The sequence below is a fragment of the Rissa tridactyla genome, chromosome 8, assembly GCF_028500815.1.
Source record: "Rissa tridactyla isolate bRisTri1 chromosome 8, bRisTri1.patW.cur.20221130, whole genome shotgun sequence".
Taxonomy (NCBI): domain Eukaryota; kingdom Metazoa; phylum Chordata; class Aves; order Charadriiformes; family Laridae; genus Rissa; species Rissa tridactyla.
Window position 1 is genome coordinate 24,582,116 of NC_071473.1, and position 22,779 is coordinate 24,604,894.

Here is a 22,779-nt window from a genome sequence, read left to right on the forward strand (position 1 = left end):
AAGAAAAAGAGTTACCGTGTATTTGTTTTCCCTTGTAAACAGCAGTGTCAAGAGCATGAAATTAACATTTGCTTTCTTGTAATTTAAACGATTTCAGTATTCATCAGCGTATGGGCTAGCCTCCTGCCACTGATACCTTACCTGGAACAGACTGCCTTCCTGCTGCTCCATTTGCTTTCAGATATGGATTAACTGGAACAGCAACAGGACCCACTCTTTCCAGAATATTAATGTCAGACAGAGACATTTCAGGAAGGACTGCTGTACCCCAGATTCCCACCACACCTCAATCAAGCTTAACACTGAAATACAGGTAAGCCCTGCAGTGTTACTTTAACTTGATGTATTAAAATTTTAGGCAAATGTAATTCTTCATTTAACAGCGTTCCTTGTTAAAGTATGTAAACTCTAAAGACCTTTTCAAGTTAGGAATCTGGGAACAACTCCTACTATCAGTTACAACACCGTAGGTCCACTTCTAGCAGCTGAACACGATGGATTTTGACTGCCTCAAAGACGCAAGTCTTACAAAGCTGAGGTTTGGGGTTTTTTTCTTATTGGTAAGAGATTATAAAAGACCTTTCAGTATCTGCCAAATAGCAGTCATCAATAGTACAGCAAAATTATTTCTAGGAAAAACTGGAAGACACAGAACAATCTGCTGATACTCACTTGAAAGGCAGTCATCAATGTTACTGTCACAGTCTCCTCCAGTAAAGCCTGGCCGGCATTCGCACAGGTAACTGCCTTGAATATTATGGCACAGGGCATGATTTTTGCAGGGCTTGGAGAGGCATTCATCAATATCCACTGTACATCTCTCCCCTGAAACATGGAGAGTCCAGAAGTAAGACCCCTCATAAGGCAATGGTCAAAAGGGTGAATGCCAACACAGCTCGGCATTAGAAGTACAGTATGTTCGCCACCCACATTACCTTCCCATCCAGGGGCACACTGGCAGGTGTAGCCTTCAGAGTCAGGAGATTCTTGGCAAATTCCCGAGTTCTCGCAAGGATCGGGGGAACAAGGAGCAACCACTATCTGGCAGTTCACACCTGGAGAGCAGAAGGGGAAAAAACCAGGAGAGAATGCTGCTAAGAGCTGGGTGCTTCTTGGAAGAACAAGGAAGAGACTGTAACTTGCATGATTATCCTACACAGCAGCGGACAACATTTCTATATTTGAAAGATCTCAGCAGTAGGAAAAGGAGATCAGAGTAGTCCTCACGGGCTCGGTGGGTACAAGCAGACAGCAGCCATGGTAATTCTGAGTTGAATGCCCCTTCAATCCTCAGTACATTTATATAGCTCAGCATAACTTTCTTACAAAGAAAATTAAGCTCAGCTGACAGCAGGACATTTCTTAATGAGTCCAAACAAGGCTTAGATATGGTCTAAGCACTCTACTCCTGTATCATGTCTACATGAACTGACTGTAATTTAACTTCTTAAAGTTTCCCCTCCTGAGTCTTATTCCCATGAAGTTTAATGAAAACAATAAAATGGCACTAAAGGTGCAAAGAAGTGAAAAGGAAGAAGAGAACAGAAACTTCTGAGTTTTCACCTTTGAATCCTTTCCTACAGGTACATCTGTAGCCGTTCAACAAATCCTCACAAGTTCCTCCATTCTGGCACGGGTTTGATTTACATTCGTTCCCTTCTGTTGAACAGTAATCTCCTATCCAGCCTGGATCGCAGACACACTTGTACCTTTAAAGGCAAAAGCAGCAGCAATTTTTTAGCATTCTGAAATAACTCTTCTACTAGCCAGTTTCTCCTGGATTAGTTTTGGAGAGAAAAACAGACCTCTCTTTAGGAGAGTCCTAAGTTTCGTTTAGACTGCTTACCCCAGCTGTATAGTTTTGAAAATACTGAAAATAAACCCTCCCTTAAAACCACACTTCCCTCTGTTACAGTTTTCACAAAGCGCTCAGTCAACCAGCAATACGTTTCTGCTTTGATAAGACCTCTCTACACATTTAAACAAAGACAGAGAAAAAAAAAAGATTTTTTAAAAAGTGGAGGGGAACAATAGGTTGCAAAGATAACTAGACTGATTTCATACAAAGTAGTGGTTACAAATGAAAACAGCTGGCTGGGAGCAGGAGCAGTATTCTCCATCATGTTTCAAAATCTGAGGGAGAGCAGCACTCCACCCACATGACATGGAACCAAGGACTTGGTGAATCACCCTGGACTCAAGCCACACGACACACACGCTGGCCTCCCTCTCTGTCATGCAAACAAGACTTATTTTATCTGGCACCAAGCGTAAGGTGTACATGGGCATAAATATGGATGCAGGTGACACATGATAGACGAGATGAACCAAAACATTTGTTTCCCAAGCTTACATGGAGGCTGAATTAGCAATAAAGGCGGCCTTCCTGCCAGCTCCAGGGAAAGTGCTGAATCCTGCCCTACAGAACTACCCACAGCAGTAAATCACTGCCTTGCCCAAATGCTGACAACTGTTTTCGGGATGCGGCACGCATCTGGGAGGCACTGCTATTCCATGTACAGTTGGGAAGTTTCACAAACACAAGTTCTACTTCCCCAAACCTGTTGGCCACACAGGCCCTGCTCTCCCAGACTTATCATTACCAAAAAGAGGTCTGCTTCGGGGCTCCCGAAATCAGCATTTGGTCTTCCTGGATAGGAAGATTCAGAAGTAACTAGGGAAAGCTCTTTCTGGTTGTTTTGATGTCACTTTTTTCCTGTTGGGCATGCAACACTGTGACTAAAGCTGACAAAAGCTCAGCCTTTGACAAACTGTTCTAAGCCAAGTATCGCTGTCTCCTAGTGTCAAAAGTTGTCTGCCTCTTCCTTAATATTAGTATTTGTGTAGCAAGAACAGCACTAGCCAACAGAGAGTCTTCATGCTCAACGTTTTAGAGGTTGATCGAATACGTAGCTGTTGCTCCCCAAAGATTCAATTTGGAACCATTTCTTTGTTTTAATTGCATTCTCTTTACTCACTTGAATTGCCAAACCTTCCCTTTAGACAGTGGCAGTCCACCCTGTGCTACATGCCCATGCAAAGACAGCAAAGAATACAATGCAGGCCAGAAACACCTATGTTGAAACAGCACAGACTGCAGCTGGTGACTAAAGGTCTACGCCTTACTGTGACTATGTCATGGCCAGCAGGTAAGTCTGGATCTTGAACCTCAGAAATTAAGAGAAAAACAGAAACTTCGAGTCAAGATGGAACTCCAGGCAAAGCAAGAAAATAAATAAATATAGAAGGCAACAGGTAAGTTTAATATGACAATAAGTACTTACCCGCTTGTAATATGTGTGCAGTTGCCATGTACGCAGGGATTACTAAGACAACCATCTGCCTGTGACTGACAGTGAGGATGATGGTAACCTTCGGGACATACACACCGAAAGCCATTGACTTCATTTATACACGTCCCACCATTATGACAGGGGCTGGATGTGCATTCATCAATGTCCACATTACAACGTGGGCCTAGCAAAAAAAAAAAAAAAAAAAAAAAAAAAAGGCAAGCAATGCTTATTAAGTATTTCTTATAAGAACATTTGCTTTGCATGTCTGCGAGAACACACACTGAGACACAACTCGGTAAAGCCAATGCAGCAGGACAGAGCTTGCATGCCTCCGTGCTTTAAGTGAAGTCAAGAGAAGCATTTTTGAAAGATGCAGCACTTTTCTGTGCCTGGAAAACAGCACTTACACTCAACAAGTATTTACAAACCATTCAAGAATCTCAACAGAATTCCACTAAAAATCACTGGTTAATGTTCATTAGGAGGGCAAAAAGCACTCAACAGGATCATGCTTGGAACAAACCTCTTGAGCTCCACTTGTCACAGCCCTGCTCTTCTGCTTCGCAAGTACCTACCCTTTGAACAACCAATACTGCCATACTGTCTGCAGTAAATATAGTTCTTGTGGTTTATTGCGCAAAAGGGAGTCTAAAAAACACCGTTTCCTGTTTTGCCTGCCTCTGATTACGACTGCAAGATCCTTGAAGTAGTGACCATAAGATCTTGTGAGGCTGGAAAGCTAAACAAAGTGAATGTTGCAGTAAGTTGAAAGCATTTTTAACATAAGGAAAGGACAAGGTAATGAGACCCCATGCAAGCCAGCTCTTTAAATACTGGAATATGCCAATTCATCATACTCCCAAATTATTTTAACAGTGTAACAGTGACAAGTCCAGTAAGATAAGAAATATGGTACGCCAGCAACAAAGAAGACTGAAAGGCAAGAGTGCTCAGGAGCATGCCTCTTCCTTTCCTGGGAACTAAGGAGTACCACCATGCCAGAGCCGAAGGAAGGAAGGAAGGAGCGTCAGAAGTTCAGAAAGACGCCAAGAGAAAAGCACAAGACACATGAAACCTTTTAGTGCTATTTCTAATGCATTTCAGATCAATTCTAATTGGAATCATTCAGTAATAAACAGTAACAAACGTGATGAGAAAACAGTTATAAACAGTACCAACTGCCTTACAACAATTATTTTATGAGCGCATTACCCTACATGGCTCAAAACATATTAAGTCCATTATAAACAGTGTTGAGATGTGCTTTAGTCATCAGAAATAGTCCTGATGTAGATCTACAGTTCTAAGCATGGATCCAAGAGCGCATAAAACCTTCTTCTTTCAGCCCTACTTTTACCATATCAGGTAATTCTTTATAATTTAGAACAGAAATGGAACAGACCACGCTATGAAAGAGAAGTATGGAAAAAACCCAGGTAATTCAGTTGGAGACTTCAGAGTGGAGAGCAGCTCATTAGAACACCGAGTTAATGCTTTGCTTTCCCAGAAAGAGAAATACTGTTCATGGTCAAAACCCAAGGTAGTGTCTAATCAAATACTTCTCTATATTGTCCACGATCTCTCTGTGCCTGGAAAGAAGCTGTAAATAATAAACCAAAGTCACATGGGTTTATTTGTTATAAAACCAAGAACCATGAATTGGACGTAATTACCTAACAAGAACGGCATTTCACAGCACAGATTAAGCCATTTTTCTGCTTGGTAGAACTTGCTGTAATGCAAGACGCTAAGATTCAAAGATTAGAAGGATTTAGCGAGATACTAACTGAATCCCTTGCAGTCACTATGCAAAGAACAGCTTCCTGAGCTACCCGGATAACTATCTTCAACTCAAAGCTATCAGGTAGCTGACTTTACCTGTAAATCCAGGTTTGCAAGCACAATTGTAGCGATTAATGCCATCAATACAGTCCCCGTGAATGCATGGGTTACTTGCACAGTCATCAAAGTTATTTTCACAGTTCACTCCTGAAAAAAAAAAAAGTAGATGAATAAGAAGGCCAGGCCAAATCGTACAAGGAAGTCAACAAAACAATTTCCCAGGAACCGCCAAATTAAAAACCCCACCTGCTTCAAAGTTACACGTGCACTGGTGCAACTCAAACAGGTGATGATGCCGAAGCGCTGCGACACCAAGGAATATCACTTAGGTGCTGACTGAATATGACCCTGAACTTGTACTAAATGTTTAAACAAAAAAATAAACCATTTTGAAACACCACGCTTTTTTTTTTTTTTCCATACGCCTGAATTTTGTAAGTAAAAAGGAGATAAATTCTTCCAAGACCAGTTGCAGTACCAGCGAGGGTTCGGCAATTCACACAGAAACACAAGAAAATTCAGTGAGGAAAAGTAATGTGAAAATGATACTCTCCATACCATAAGCTTAACTCTATATGCAAATTCAGCACACACCAGAGCACACGTAACAGATAATTAAATGCTTGAATTGTGTTAGAATCCAGTCCTTTATGTACCTGAAGTGCCAAGCAAACAGTTGCATTGGTAACCATTCACCAAATCAATGCAGCGCCCTTGATGGAGGCAGGGATTGCTGTGGCATTCATCTATCTGCTCGCTGCAGATGGCACCCATGTAGCCAGGATTGCATATACACGTGTACGAATCGATTCCATCTTGACATTCCCCATGGTGGCAAGGATCAGGATCACAGTTGTTGATATTCTCCTCACACAGAAGGCCAGTAAAACCTAAGGAAAAATGATGAAGAGGAGTAACTAAGAAGATAACTGGTGTGATGCCGCAGCGAATATAATCCAAATATAGAAAGAATTATATTAAGAATTGACAAAGTGGCAGACAGCACAAAAGGTAACTGGGCATCTCAACTGCTGCCTGTTTTCCAGCCCTGGAAAACAACTCTCTTCTGCTGCTCGCAGCATTACAGAACATCACCTTGCATGGAGAACCCTGGCATTGGAAGCGGTTACCTTCAGTTTATTCACAACAGTAGCAGTGAGAGGAAACACGTTAATCTCCATGGGAAATATTTACTCGCATCAGTATAAACTATCTGAAGGCATTCTTCTGTCATTATTTCCTCTACACAGTACCAGGGGGGCTGCCTTTTTTTAGTATGAGAAATTACTGCGAAGATGCTGCAGAAACCTTCCCAAGGGAACTCCCTTGGCTCATGTCAAAGCTTCCGCAGCTCTGCTTATTAAAAAGTCTCTTGCCCCTCTCATTGGGAAACCTTTCAGTAACTCCAGTCAAGCACCAACTGCAAATTTAAGGAAGACTGCATGCAACCTCTTCAGTTAGGAGCAATGAAACAAGCAGCAATTTGGCCTGTTTCACTCTGCTTCAGCTGGAAAACATCCTGAGCAACAGAGGAGGGCAGAAGCTATTCACCAGAAGGGCTGGAACAACGGTTCAGGAAACTCAGAGCAGCAAACGACTCCCTCAAGAGCCCTGTTTTCCATGACGGAGCAGAGCTATATCAAACAGGGGCAATTTAAAATAAACTCTTTTCAGAAAGGAGGTTTTGGAGCAACAGCTCACACTGCCTTCCAGCGGCTGGAGATTAGGAAGGTAGAACTTCAAAATTTCAGACACCAACTGGAGACTGATACAAACCAAGCTGCAGGGAATTTCAACAGCTGAAGAGCAATTCTCACCTGAGTATTATAAGTGGATAACAGGCTCCCCATTTTTCATACAGGTTTGTGGTTATTTCTCTGGTCAAACATACCAGGTTGACGGCTAACATTTCCAAGTTCTGCGAACGTATGCATGGATGAATGGGTGTGGAAGTAGGTGGGGAGAGGGAAGGGAAGCTAGTTAGAGAGATGGATATAAAAAGATGTTAGGAAAGGAAGAAAAACAAACCGATAAGAGGAAGAACAGCGGCCACAAAAACAACCAAACAAACAAAAAAACAAACAAGGACAGAGGCAAAGAAAAGAGGAAGGACCTAAGACAACTCAAGAAAAGAAAAGCCATGATCTACCACTGGGAAGGAGAAGTGGAATAATGCCAGAAGGGAAAGAAAAGACAAAAAGCAAGCAGTAAATAGAGCTATCTGTACAGCATTTGGCCAAACATTTTGCAGTTTTCAATCACTTTGGCAGCTGGCGATTACCATTCAGGGAACACCTATCACTCATAACATGAGATTAATAGAGCAAGAACATACTCAAACATCATTTTCCAGTAACTGATCTGCCCCAATGATGAATTCCACATTTCAGTCTTATAGAAAGCTGTCAATATTAAATACAATACTTAGCACACATTCGTTCAAAAAATTACTACCTTGTCTCCTATTGTAGCTCAACTGAACCACTTAGAGATCAGATATTCTTCCCGATCTCTTAACATACCTTACTGAGATACAATTTCCCTCTTTGCAGACAAGAGTTAGACTAGAAAAAAACCCACTTGAATATAGCACGTAAGAATCCCTCAGACAGGACGGGAAAAAGCCCTAACACAGAGTCCCTCTTCCATTGGCAGCCAAAGAACTAACCAAGGATTTTACTAAGAGCTGCTGCTTCAGTAACATACATTTGGTTGCTTTCAGCCTGTTCCTTGAACATGCTCCATACATCACGTGCCTCCGCGGAAGCAGCAGTCCTCCCTTTTTATCTGGGAATCCTAGAATTTCTGTATTCCAGCAGTTTACCGCTCAAATTCAGAACGTGCTTTTCAAGACGCACCTCTCCACAGTGTCCTCCACTACATGGCCCAAAACCCTCACAGTTCGGATAAGCTCTGCGCTCTCGGTGACCGAAAGCAATCAGACCACACACCAGCTTGAGAAAGACTTTCTAAGATAGTTTCCAACTTTGAAGAAGACTCCAACTTTGGAGCTTTTTCTGTTTTGTTTTTTGTTTTTGTTTTTTTGCAAGCGACAGCTTATTCTGTCACATGCAGTAATCAAAAGGAGAATTATGACAACAATAATTACACCTCTCCTGATTAGAACTACTGCATTCCCCTACTTCCAACAAATTCATTGTTTCTTCAGGCACTTTGGGGAAGGGGGAGAGGGGGTGTGTGAAAAGACTGGGGAGGAATTTTTAGGTTAATCTCTACTATATCCTGTACAGCGCACAATAAATTAGTCAAGTCAAATTTGCCATAACAATTTGATTATTGGAATGAATCAAAATGAGAAAAATTGCACATAAGTCTAGCCAACCTAACAGTGCGTTTCTGGGACAATGGTATCTCCAGGAATTGTTCAGCCTTTTCCCTAATGGAAGAGCTAAAGCCAATGCACTCCACGCCTGAATCTGCATCACGAGCAATGCATCAGGCACCATTAACTGAAAGCAACCAAAAGTTGTTCCTTACTGAGAATTAGAGCGTAACCATTCTGAACTGCCCATACCCTCTTATTTGACCAGATGTAAAAACCAAAATAAGATTTATCTACATCATTGCTAGAGGGCTGAAGATAAGAAAATCCCATAATTAAACCTGATGCTTCTACATGTGTAATTAACCAAGCAGTAAAGGAATTTAGTGCATTCAAAAAAAACCACCTCAGTTCCATCCACAGCTCTGCCAAAATTTCTGTATGATGCTTGACAAATCATTTTAACTACACTCTGGCAGGCAGCTACTGTGTGGTATTTCTTCCAGCGGACTCAATTTTTACTGCATTTTAATCTTCTGCTTTTGACATAAAATAGCCTAACGCAACAGAAATCGGAATACACAGTAGCACTGCTCTGTCCATCTCTTGATCTTCAACTGTACACTATATAATCCGGCTTGGAAGAAAGAAAGGTAAGCCACGTGTGAAAGGCTTCACACTGCTGTTTTTCCACTCGTGGATTCCACAGTCAATACAGAAGAAGCTGTCACCTTCTGCGAGGCAAGAGATGAGGCTGAAAGAGGGAGGCCAGAACTCCCACTGATTGTGAACTTACTGCCGTCACGAGTGAAAAGCTCTCTGTACTGAAATGCTATTCTCTGCCGCAAAGGAGAAGGCAAAGCTTCGCAACAAACAAGCAGTATTTCAGAGAAAGAAAGAAAAAGAACGTTGACACTTCTTTGACCACCCCTTTATGTATTTCGGTTACATGCGACCTCCGGTCCAGGGGCTGCGGACACAAGACTGACCTGTGGCGCACTGGCACTCATAGCCATTGGGATGGTCGATACACTTGGCTCCATTGAGACATGGTGTGCTGGAGCAGTCATCTATATCAATCTGACACACGGCCCCACTGAATCCTGAAAGGCAAGAAAAGAAAGATGAAAATCCAGAAGTAATTTGAAGTAGTTAATGTAAACAGCTGCACAGTCAGGAATTATTTATTAGCAAATCATTAAAAACACCCAAATATAAGCTCAGTAAATCTAAACTCAATTGCTCCATTAAACACACACACACCCCACGCGCTGGGTGGACTGGTTCCTCCTCCAAACCACCAGCCAAAACATAGTTTGTACCGTCCAGGTCAAAGGAGCCTCAGCTTGAGAACTGAGATGGCCAAGTCAAACAGAAATACAGCAGATGGAGCACAAGTGGTGTCCACCACTGGACAGTATGCCTGTCTATATAAGTAACTATAAAGTTACTTTGATTACTTGAAAGTTTTTATTGGTGACCTCTCCGCATGTCTCTGGCTGGGAGGTCACCAATAAAAACTTCCAAGTAAGCAAAGAAAGTAACTTAAAATGAAACAACGACGCACACATCACTCGAGCTTTCAGACCGGAATTACTACAGCAGTGTGGAATGTGGTACGATACAGCACTGTATCTTTCAATACACTTCTTGAAATAGTTAATGAACTATCAAGAGGTTATGTCAGATGGTGGCACTTTAAGAGAAAAACAAAAACAAAAACAAAAAAAACCTCCAGGAATGTTTCTTGGAGGAAGGAACCAAAGGAGGAGGTGGAACACCATTAGTCAAGAAGAAGGGATGCAGAGCAGGCTTTTGTCAAGTATATTCTGAACTCCAAAGTTTTTCTAAGCCATCAGGAAAACAAGTGACATTTACCCTATAGCTAACAACGATCCCACAGCTCAGCATTTATGCTTCTTTTCTGAAGTGGAGACCAAATCCATCTCCCTCCACATGCAAGCAACATAAACTACACTGATGCAAAAACGGCTTCTGCCTAAAAACCTCAGAAAAAGGCAAAAAGCATGCCGAGGCTCTGATTTTTAAAACATACCTAGAATTACTCATCTGTATCTCATTACGACATCCACAGTTAACAGAAGCTCATGCTGCCAACTACCCTCTAAGATGAGACGTCCAACTGTATGTTTCTCAACACTTACATTCAGTTACAGGTGCAATCCTACTGCAACCAATCCATGTCTATTCTTATTCACCAGTGACTGTAAATCACTTATCCAAACCGATGCTGCGTTAAGACAACAGAAACTCAGAGGAAACGTACCACCTGCAATCCCTCACGGGTTATCTGTGTAGGTCTCGGTAAGGTGAAGCAGGAAATGCTTCCAGAAATAAGTACTTACCAGGAGGACAGACACAAAGAAAGCGGTTGACTTTATCAAGACACTCTCCGTTGTTCACACAGGGATTACTCAGACACTCATCAATATCTTCTTCACAGTGAACGCCTTTAAAACCTGTTTAAAATAAAAATAAATAAGAAGAGGTGACTGAAGGCCTTAGAAAGCGCCCTTGAAAGCGCAACTGCCTTTTATACCAGCACTGAACGTCTAAGCCCAGTTTTATTTCAAGTTTGCAGTTTGGACAGAGCCTATGAAGTAAGAATATACACCAGAGGTTAAAAAGGGATGTTGAATGTGTCCTTTTCACTGTTGCTGAACACGCTCACTTAATCAGCCGTAACAGGAGAAGTCTGTACCGAATTCACATCTAGTGTTTTCTTCCACTTGATGAGAAGGGGTTAGTTATGTTTTAACATTTTGCAAAATATCAGTATATTGAGGTATGCACCAATATAAGGTAAAGGGTAAAGAAACAAACACAGCAGATAATTTTAGCTCAAGGCTTTTTTGGTAGTGACAGAGTAAAAGAAAAACTTTAAGGAGGGTGAAATACTTGGGACTAGAGTTCCATCTCTCAGAACAGATCAGATCTTAATAAAAACTCATTCTAGTTTTCATGGTATCAGCTGATCACCTGCAGGGGTCACAATTTTTTCATTATACTTCATAAGACTGCAAAAGGCAACTTGCACCCTTCTATTTTTCACCACTTTCTGTCAGAAAGCAAAATAGCAGACTACATGGGTCACTGGTATGCTGGACTTGTAAATTTTACAAGCATGATTTCAATCAAGTAACTTTTATTACAGTTATTTCCTCAGGTCAACGGGAGCTTGCATCATTTGGAGTATTTCAAGCAGAGAAAAAAACCAAACGCTATTATCCGGAATCATCGTATACTTATCTCAAAACTCAGTCACTCTTTTAAAGTTTGCCCCTGCTTTGCTTTCACAAACATTAAGTTTCTGCGCACGCACCTTCCCAGGTATAGCAACAAATACCTTCGCACATACTCCAGCTCAGAATGCTGACTTCCTTTGCTGATGTAGAGATTGGTTTCTTTCTCAGTCCTCTAATTGCTTTCTCCCTTCCCCCCAACAAATGCCAAGTCCTCCTGGTTGGTGCCGCCACAGCAAGCTCTCACCATTTCATTTAGCCTCACCTCTTTGCAATTATGCGTTCCACCTCAGCAGAGCTGGCAACCCGCCCCGTGCTTTGCCTTCTGAATTTTCCCTTCGCTGGAAACCCCATCTTTGTCAGAAACTCCCCTCACCTGGCATACAGAGACATGTAAATCCTCCGATTTTATCCAGGCAGGTGGCATCGTTTTGGCATGGATTCGAATGGCATTCATTGATGTCCATTTCGCAGCGCGGTCCTGTGTAGCCCTTCAAACACTCACAGTGGAAAGAGCCTTCTGTGTTTACGCATTTCCCAGCATGTTCACAGGGATTGCTGTTTGCTGCAAGAAAAACACATATGTGTGTGCGTGAAAACCTCTCCTTGGAGCAGGAAAGCCACAGCATTCTTTATTAGTCATGGTCTTTTTCAGTGGTCATTCCTTTCTGGCAAGTAATACTGGGGAAAGACTGTTCATCTTTCTGGGGAAAGGCTACTGTGATTGAAGAAAACCTGTGGCAGTTGCTTGCCTCTGTCAGAGGCGAAAAGAAAGGTCACTGTCATTACCAATGGACCAAAGGAGCGACTCTGGTCCGTATTACTAATAACAGTTCTTAAGAGGAAAGCATCAGGTGACAGGAATTAGAGAATTAATGATGCTTTTGAGCTCTTTAGATCATCTTTTACATTTACTTCACCCCTGAAGCTGACAAGATGCTGCCACAGCCACAAAACAACCACACTAGTCCTTCGTGTGTTTTCAAAAAGGAACAGCACTCTTGTCCAAGGCTGACTGAGGAATGAAATTCAAAGAAGTGTTTCTCTCCAATACTTCCATGAGTGCTGGTTAGGTATTTCCTTCATGCATTCCTTCTAGAAGCATGAACTACCACTCACAAAACTATAAGCAAGTCTGTGAGCATCCAGCTAACCCCCAAAACGACACAACAACATGATAGCAGAAAACTGCAGCTTTAAAAGCCCACGTGTTCACCAGTCTTGGAAGGCACTCAAAAGATCCAGCCATATTCTGGCTGTCAAACAGCCTCGATATATTTCTACCAAGGCAGGAGCTGCAACAACTCCCACGTGAACTGCAGTACTTTTCGTTGTACACTACGGTTTTAAGGGTCGGCTTAATTATCACATCTGTTTGCGTGCATTCCTCACACAATGCTAAAACCTTCCTGCACAATGAAGAACAGTTGAGCATCTCGCTGCTTTTCATATCCCAAAGGCTAGCAGTTCAAACACGGACAGCTATTCTGACTCAGCCCTTTGCCCCAAGTCTCACACAAGATTTAAAACTCATCTAAAGACACTGAAACGGAAGTGGGAGAGCAGGAAAGGAGTCGCACTTATGTTGAGAAGCGACGACAAAATGCGTATTCTTGCCCCTCTGTTAGTTCATAAAGCAAACGATCCAACTCCCTGTTTGCATACTCACAAATAGCAACTCACCCATTGCACACTCGTCCACATCCTCAGTGCAGTCTGCTCCCTTATGGCCTTGAGGACAGGTGCAGATATAGTGTCCATTCACGGGATTGGTATCACACAGAGCACCCTTTTGGCACGGATTGCTAACGCACGCATCATCCAAGTGGCAGAGAAGACCTAGAGAAGCGTACAAGAGTTCATTCAAAAGAAGCGAGGTACAGCAGTCAGACCATATATTACAAAATCAAATTCTCCATCCTGATATTTCAAATAGAGACTTCCACAATCAAAAGCTGGAGCAATTTCTTACAGGCTTCAACCCATGAAATCCCTGTGGTAGTCTACTACACGCTTATAAAACATTATAGATAAGTATAGATTCTGTGACTTCAGAGGTGTCTCCAGCAGTGGTACAAGGGGTTACCATTAACAAAGTCTCCTCCTTGGAACAGTTAACTAGCTCTTCTCTCTAACCATCATCATGATTTTTCTGACAGATGAAAACACAGGTGTGCATGAAGCTCACTTTCTTATTTCGGCTATGCTGATCACTTGTATTTCTGGGTAGTAGTGAGGAGACCTTCACATTTTTACCCACCCTACAACAGCAAATTTTCCAGTATGCGAGTAAGGGCATCCTCACTCATGCAAAAATATCTAAATTTGCCTTCTAGACTTTTAAGAACAATTATCTTAAGTGGCACAGAGCAAATCACCCTCCTGTGTTTCTCAGGCAAATACAGGTCCTGCTAAGCACTACAAAAAGATCTGCTTTCTCTTGCAATCTCAACTGTAATAAGTTTGTCCTCCAGCCTAACACAAATACTTCTTTGTCCCGAGCTACAGAGGTTTAAAAGGTCTTTGCTCATGGACAGCACATGTTTCCTTTTGTTCTTCCTGGTTTGGTCACAAAGAGTGTAAAATAAACACGCCACTTTAAGCACATGCATAAACTTCAGGAAGTATCTTCTGTTTAGTGCCAGACCTATGAAAGTTTTCTGTCCTTACCTGCTTTTCCTTCTGGACAAATGCATGAGAAAGAAGCCACTCGATCGATGCAAGTAGATCCATTGGCACAGGAGGCAGTGAAGCAATCATCAATGTTCTTACTGCAGTCATCCCCACTCCAACCGTTGACGCAGACGCAGGCGTAGCCCCCGTTGTGGTTGGTGCAGGTACCTCCATTCTGACAAGCGTTGGGCTGGAGCTGACATTCATCGACGTCTTCAGTGCAAAACTGGCCTGATGCACAGAATGGAACAAGCTTAATAAAAGCTCAGACACTCAGATACAAGAAGATTCTTCCACAGACAACATCACCCAGGGAAACACTGTAATCCAACTTGATTGCCACTTCTTATTTCTAGGACATTGGAACCTGAGAACTTCCAACAACACTTGTCAAATTAGGCAGAGACAACTAGCATCCCTAAATGACCCCAAAGTAGGAGCTGAACTGCAAAGAACTTTAAAAAGGCACAGTATGAAAGCCAGCAGGCAGCCTGCAGTGTATGACCACACATCTGTGGGGATGTGAGAAGCAGAAAGAATGAAGGCCTGCCTGCAGGGCAGCCAGAGGGACTAGGAAGAGAGACAATGGCCTCACAAGAAAATCTTGGCCAAAACAGCATCAACAGGCCAGCAGCAAAGTAACTCTTGTCAGGAGAACTTAATTCTTTCCTATATAATTACGCAATGAATATTACTTAATGAGGAAGAATAGAATTCTTGAAACTCTTCTACCTCAAATACTCCTTTTCCTTCCCCCAGGTATTTCCATGGACAACTACAAACAGCTGAGGTTTTCTTGGTTGTTTTTTGGTTGGGTTTTTTCCTCTTTTTTTCAGAGACAAAATAAATACTCTTATAAAATGCTTTAATGAGTGGAGATATTCAAGGAAAGAAAACTAATGTACATTGTTTCAGAAAGTTTTAAGGAAAAGGACAACTGGACCTCTAAGTATGAAATCAGTTTCACAGGATACTGAATTTCAGAGTCACAGCTATAGGAAGCTCTGCAACTCACGCTTACTAAAGTATTTCTTTATCCAAATCCGTCTTGCTTTGACATCAAGATCTGGACAACCTACCACCTGCATCAATATTTTGTTTTAACATTTACTCATCATTCCAATTAAAGGTGCACGGTTTACTTTTAAGCTGAAATTGTTTAGCTTCGGTTTTGAGTTGTTCATTCTTATTCAGAGTTTCTTTACCAGATAAAACCTAATGGGTAAGCACCAGCTAATTTCTTCCCAGGCTGGCACATGGGCGCACACGTGCCGCCGCAGCTTACTGGTCACAGTCCACAATCTACTTTTTGATAAACTATTCCTCTCCTTTCTGCTATACAAAGAATTCTCTAGCACTGAAAGCTTGCATTTATTTTTTTTAAAATTTTTATACTTCCTTATAACTTCTTTTACCACCCTTCCTAAATGTTGATATGATGTACGAAGCACCAAAAGACCGCTCTTTATCAGAGAATAAGATTAGATTTTTTTGATGTGACCTTTTTCTTCCCCCCTCCAGCTGACAACATCACCTCCCTCGCTAGCTTGAAGCAGCAGTTTTCCATTATTTGGGTCAAGACTCTTAAGCAACTGTGTTGCTACTACCAAGATCCTCCCATTTGTCATCTCCAGCCACCCTATCAGCTGCACACTTACATTTGCCCAGAATTCCCCCCGTGTTTCCAAGAATAAGAAATTCAAAAGCAGGCCACAGATCTTGTCTGGGCTCCAGTTTATTCACGTTTGCCAATTTAAAAATACTTATTAGATGTTGCTTAGCAGTCACCTTGTTTATTAATGGCCCAGAAATTCTGGTGCAAGTGCACACACCCCCCTTCCTCCAACACACAGAACTGAAACATCCATTGTTGGCAGGAATGTGAAACTGCTCAATCCTAACCATCTCTGCTACTATACTCAAATCGTAATTCCTTTTGTTTTCAAAATACTTAAATAATTCTTAGCCTTAGGTCCTGTGAGCTCTGGATTTTTTTCGCTTAGCGGCAAAGAAATTGAATCATTTTTTAAAAAAATGCACAGCTGACTTTGTTCTGTGCATGCATTCCTTCCTCCAGCAGGACTACTTCAAAACAAGGATTTTATCACTTGAAAGAAAGGTAATAACATTTTAACAGCAATAATAATTACAGTACAGTTTTCAAAATTAATCCTCACTTCACAGTTTACTTAGTAGAACAGTTAGGGGGGGAGAAATCTATCACTTCATACTGTTATCTGCAAAACATAGCTCTCTACATTATGAAAAAACAAACCCATGCATTTGTCATAATAGAAGTCGTTTGTTCATTAGCTTTCGCTATTAGCTTATCAGCAACCAAACTGAAAACAGGCAGTTATCTCCAACTGGTTCCTAGTAGTCGTGCATATCTCGCAAGTCAACACAATTGACTTCCTTTAAAAAAAAAATAATAAAATAAATAATCAAGACGTTATTTGCTTATTTTAATAGTGATTTTTCCTTCTTTTCTCGGAGGGGGCCCAACCCAGATGAAAGAACGTGCTCTCTGACAAACGCTGGGCCGTAGCGCAATGGTTTTGCAGAAGTGTTCCCGCAGCACTTACATCCTCCTTTTGACTGCAGCCAATTCACGCTCGCTGTCACCAAAGCGTGAACAGCTTTTCAGCGCTGGAGTTGCCCCCGCCACTCCAGGCTGTTATGCCTCTCTCAAAATCACCCACCTTGCGCTCGGCTGAATAAAAATCCTGAAATAGAACATTTTGTGGGGGGTTTTTTGGTGGATTGGGGACATATGTGCTTGTGGTTTGTTGTTTTGGGGTGTTTTTTTTAAGCAAAGATGGGCAAACTGCTCCCTCGTATAAACTCTCTGTCCCTAGTAATATCAACACTTTAGGATTTTCTGGTTTTTTTTTTTTCCTAGCACTTACTCTCCACTTCTAGAAAGGACAGGACCAAGTGACATCACTGATGTGCTAACAATAACCCCGTGTCTTAGGCTATTCCATATTCCTGCAGCCCTAAACTAAAACAAACTTTTAAAAGGTACATCACTGTCTCCATAGAAGAATAAAGCAGAATTTAAGGTTCTTTGAGCAATTCAACTGTATTTCAAAAAGTCACCACATTTGAGCTCCTTAAGTTTCATCTGCACTTAGCTCCTCACATTTCTAATGCTCCTTTTGCAGCTACCAGATCACAGTCATACTTGTGTTTAATTATGAATATAAATCAAAGACAGCTCCATCTTAACGCAGTTTGTTTTAAAAACAAAGGAAATTCAACTCAATATGAGGGGCGTAAATGAGCAATTAACCATTGCATTTTACTATTGAGTATTCTAATGAAAAAACCCTGTTCTTTATTGAAGTTATAATTGAAATCCAGACTCAAATAACTTCTGGGCAAAAAATATAGGAATCAAAAGCAACATAAGGCAAGCAGAGCATACCAATCTAACTACATTCGTAAGCACTCAGTGTCATGACCATCAGGCAATATAAATGTAACAGTTTTTGAAAGATTTTGGAACTGTGTTTTAAAATACTACAAATCCCAGACTAAAGTCCAAGGCGCTCACTTTTTTTTTTTTTTTTTTTTTTTTTTTTTTTTTTTTTTTTAAACAGGACTGGTGAATTGTCAAGAATGCAAAGCAATTTCAAGTTCACTGAAAATGCTCGAGCCCTTATTGTTGAAGTGGGGCTCAAGTGGCTTGGAAATGCATTCTGTAGCCCAAAGTCTTCAAAAGAGAGAAATCAAGGTTTTTTTCAGGTGGCGTTTGGGGTTATTTTTAGACACCCTATGGTTGCTTATATGGGGGTTTTGAGTTTTTAGGTGTTAACAACATAGGATTAATGGTCTATATTGTAATTCTTCGACACAGTTTTTTTTGTTTGGGGTTTTTTTGTTTGGTTGGTTGGTTGTTGTTGCTGTAATTTGTTTGGTTGTTTTTTCTGTTGTTTGGTTTGTTGGGATTTTTTTTTCCCCCAGAAAGCAGCGCACACATTTGTAAATGGCTTTCAAGATCGCCCTCCCTCAAAGCAGCAGCATCACTTAATCCTTAGTGGGACTTGCAGGATGGCCACAACCTCTCGCTCTCCTGAAAGGGCAGGTTTACCCTCAGTAGAGGCTTCAACTCCTTGTGCAAATGAGAGAAATGGATTAATATTTTGGGCAGGTGCTGCAAAGAAAAGATTTGATGCTTGTGCTGTTAGTGACCTATGTCTTCGATCTAGTGTCTGTCCCGTGAGCTTCCAGAATGACTTTTTCACAGCAAAGACAGAAGTCTCTTTCAGCATCTGACATAAACCAGGATTTAATTCTAAAACTTCGCAAAGAATACTCTGCAAAAGACTTCTTTTTTGCCAGGTTAATAAGGTACATTTAAATCAAATGAGACAAAAGATCTCTGAAACAGTTTACGTAAGGGATGCTGCTTTGACTTAATTGTCACTGTAGTTACTTGTAGTAGTACTCGGTAAGCCTGTCTTCTGCTTGGTAAGAGTTTTAGGAAGAACCAAGTCTGTCAATCACAGAATCTGAATTGAACTTCCAAGTGCAAACTCCGTTATGAATTGTACGGTGCAGGAAACATATTCAAAACCCTAGTGCTTCTGAATGCCACAACCACTTTGGCTAAACATTAATTTATTTAAGCTGGAAGTTTCTGCAGGTATTTCTGTTTTATGCTCATGCTAGTTTCAATTACATTTCTAAAAGGAACACAGCAAGTATAGGGTGAACTGGTGCAAATACACCAACTGTACAATATATTAATGGAAATGTAGAAATATACATATAAAAGACATCAAGAAAGGAAACACAAATTACTCCAAGAAGCTAAAAAAAGCCTAACCTGACCTTGATATTTGCAGAGCCTGGGAAATCAGCAAAACGCCGAGTCAGGTTCTAAGTGACCTTGTACAAAGTAAACAGCTAGTCCATGTGGTATTTCAAAATTGAAAACTAGAAGTGGAAAAACGGAACAGCCTTCAACTCTTAGCCCTTTTTGCCCACTATGAAACTAAGTTACTTCCTGCTTATTTCCCCTCAGAAGAGCCATATGGAATAAGACAGACACGCTTGCTGCTTTGATTGCTCCCATTTTCAGAGCAGCAGGAACCAGGCAGGAACTCCAGGAGCTTCTCTTCAGGCAGACACAGGATGCAGTGGTTCAAGGTCCCTCAAGTAATTGGACCACATTTCATTGATGAGAAACAGCCAGCCCCTTATCCTAGCCCTCTTTATGTTAAAAAAAAAAAAAAGAAAGAAATAAAGTCTGATTTATAAAGATAAGGCAGATTGCACTCATTTTATGAGCTGTCCTACACTGGAAGAGGAGAGTATCAGCTTGCTAAAGTAAGAAACCAAACCAGTCACCCTGGGGAAGCAGCAACAGATGCCTCCAATAGCTGATCCTACCAAACCACAGAGTCTTTGCATAAATCCCAACTCCAAGACAGGAAACTGCACTGATCCTACAGCTGAATGCAGGACCTTCAGGCAGTTCAGAGGTCTTTGCCTTTGGCACAGCAGACTTTCCATAAAGGAGAAAGTTTTCTTGGCCTCTTAACTGGCCAAAGCCAGCTGGCCTCTGGCTTTGGCCAAAACTACAGAGAGAAGATCTCACATGCAATTTAAGCACTACAAACATTTGGTAGGACGAAGGATGCAAATACCTTCCTGTGCCTTGAAAAATACCAGTTTCCTGAAAACTGAGCTGGGAGGAGATAGCAACATCCGTTTCTCCGAAAATCGTGCACTCAGACTGAACTGGAAATCAGAGTATCTTAAAAGCTTAGTGATACTGAAAGGGAAAGATAATTCAGGGAGAATCACAAACGGGTCCTCAAGGTCCGAAGAGACTCACTGGAAGAGAAACATCAGGTTTGAGGAAATTCTCATGCCCCCATCCTCTCCATACCTCACCAGAAGATTGTGCCTCATCTGAGACCTGTGCTCCAGTATACGGGGAAGGGCTCACCACCTCTCTTGAAAGGACTATCTGAGAAACTATAAACCACATCTAGACAGAAATTCTCTGAAAGAGTAATTTAATTCACAGAGTATTTCAAAGATTATTGCATGCTTTTTTTTAAACACAATCAAGTGCAGCTAAGGAAAGCATGGCTCATCAGAACTGTTTACATTTTTTCTCCAAGTTTCAAAGAACTACTAAATGAGAAGGTGAACAGCATCTTATCGAGACGCAAGAACAGGCTAAGAGATAAGAAAGAGTATTTGTATAAATGACTGAATCTAATTGTGGCAGAAGATCAGCAGTGCCACACCGCAAGGGAACCTGCAGTTTCGTCCCCTCTCTACCCACCCGTGTGGATATTCAGGATGCTGGCTGGAAGACCACATCTGTCTGGGGAAGGACATTTCTCTGTCTGGTTCTTTCTTGTAACATAAGGAAAATATCTGTGTTGACCGCGTAAGCCGAAGCATGTTGTTCGGTCAGGTCAAAGCTCAGTCTCCTCAACTTGCTGCATGAGTCTCCTCAGCAAATGGAAAAGTAAAGGAAAAATTGCACGGAACCATCAGGTCTTTTAGTAAAATGGTGTTTCTGAAAAATAATTTAGCTCCCATGTTTTTGAACTGTCTATTTGTAAAAAACATTCAATTAATCTTTACCTCACAGAATTACCCGGGGTCCTTGAAAGAACTAAGTTACAATTAATGAGCGCATAGAGGTACTGGAACGTTTAATTAATGGCCTGGAAGGAGATGAACAGTAGGCAGGGATATCTTTAACGAAACAATATTTATATTACCCAAGAGGAAGCCAGGGAATTTCAGACAGATTCAACCAAGTGAGGTTGCTGGGCAGTGCAACAGCAGACGAGGCCTGATACAATGGCAAACAGGAGTGTTGCAGGTGGTTTTGGTGAGGCACTCCTCGAGGAAAGACTTCAGCTTCCCTGGAAGAGTTCAGCGGGGACCTCTGCTCAATCACAGCTTTAATCAACAAAGCAAACATTGCTGACAAGACATTTGACTACAAGGAAGAATAACTAATGCAAACAGTCGTCGTTGTGTAATAGCAATGGCGTAGCCTGAGCCTGGAATACATTTTGCGGCATTGAAGCCACCACCTCTGAATACAGACACCGAAAAGGGGTAGGGTCCGACAGACCGAAGAGAACAATTTCATAAGAGACTTACAAAGCAATTGTTACCCACAAAGGGACAGATGATAAAAAGTATAGTCCAACAGTTATTGCAGGGAAGATAACAGCGCACGGCAAAGTGTACAAAAGAAAGTATTTGATCATTTATGTAATTTGCTTTATTGACACAAGATATCACAAAGCAAAGAACTTCAAAGTTCTCTGAAAGAGGCAACACCTTTATACAGACAAGAACGTCCAGAGCACTAAACTGGTGATACCGAGAGAAAGGGACCTCACGCTTGATGTCCAGATCACATCTAAATTCCAGGCCCTCCGACAAAGCCATCCCCGCAGCTCCCTGCGAGCAATCCGATGAATACAACTGCTGCTTTCAGCTCCAAGGATGGCTTCAGGCACACACAGAATTCAAAGGACTATGCTCTTTACATCTGCAAAAAGTGCCCCCAGTTGCACGCGTGTTTACTAAAGGTCTTCCCTGGTTAAGTATTACAGTGGTTTCCCCTGAAAAAAAGGCCTGAAGCCAAATATTTATTCCCTTACAGGAGTTTTCTAAAGAGGCGAGAGGCATCACTGCTCCCAAAAAAGCGCCCCTTCCCCCAGAGCATCTTTCTCCCATTTGAAAGACAGAACTACAGAGCAGGAAAGCAGTAGCAGCCATTCCCCAACCTCAGGTGTTGGGGTTTTGGTTTTGTTTTTAATAGATCTACTTTATCTTGGGCAATGTCAAATGCCATCCAAGATATCATAAAATTTAAGGGCTTAATATAGAATTTGAACAATTGAAGATTTGAACAATTTGAACAATTGTAGCAAGGAAAGTAAACATCTGTGTTTATTTTAGGCTAATATGGTGGAGAAAAGAGTTTAATTTCATAACCACACTGGGAAGCATGTAGTGGAACTAATGGGCTTTTACAAGGGATTTTACAACCCCCAAATACAAAACTCTGGGCTTTAAGAGACTTACGCACGCCCTGATCCATTAAATACTGCCCTAAATCACTCCCCTCAGACTCGGGGTAGAGAGGGCAGCCCTGACAGAGCTCTTTAGAGGCAGTAATACAAATAAGCAGAACAAAAATCATTTAAATTTACCCCCCTAAATTTACTAGGGATGTACTTATGAGGCTGGTTTAATACGGCAGTGGCAGATGAAATAACTGGGGACAGCAGTAGGATAGAGGAGTAACCCAAAGGAAATAACACATCACCAAGCTACTCCCCATTTTGCCCTTCTCTTTACCTCTTCTCGGAAAATACCTAACAAGCGAAAAGATCTGCAAGGCAAAAAAATCTAACAGTTGGAG

General features: G+C 41.5%; 1 protein-coding gene across 4 annotated transcripts in view; it reads right to left on the reverse strand.

The window, feature by feature from the left end:
* NOTCH2 (notch receptor 2) overlaps window positions 1–22,779 on the reverse strand; it is a 90,990-nt gene that overhangs the window by 31,587 nt on the left and 36,624 nt on the right. Inside the window, exons 6-16 of one of the 4 annotated variants that reach the window (XM_054211688.1) lie at window positions 14,355–14,588; window positions 13,368–13,523; window positions 12,061–12,249; window positions 10,788–10,901; window positions 9,411–9,524; window positions 5,795–6,028; window positions 5,175–5,285; window positions 3,285–3,477; window positions 1,564–1,709; window positions 936–1,055; window positions 673–825 (exon numbers count right to left, since the gene is read on the reverse strand). In XM_054211688.1, the coding sequence (XP_054067663.1) occupies window positions 673–825; window positions 936–1,055; window positions 1,564–1,709; window positions 3,285–3,477; window positions 5,175–5,285; window positions 5,795–6,028; window positions 9,411–9,524; window positions 10,788–10,901; window positions 12,061–12,249; window positions 13,368–13,523; window positions 14,355–14,588 (1,764 nt within the window). The other 3 variants (XM_054211689.1, XM_054211690.1, XR_008468039.1) reach the window with 3 other exon arrangements.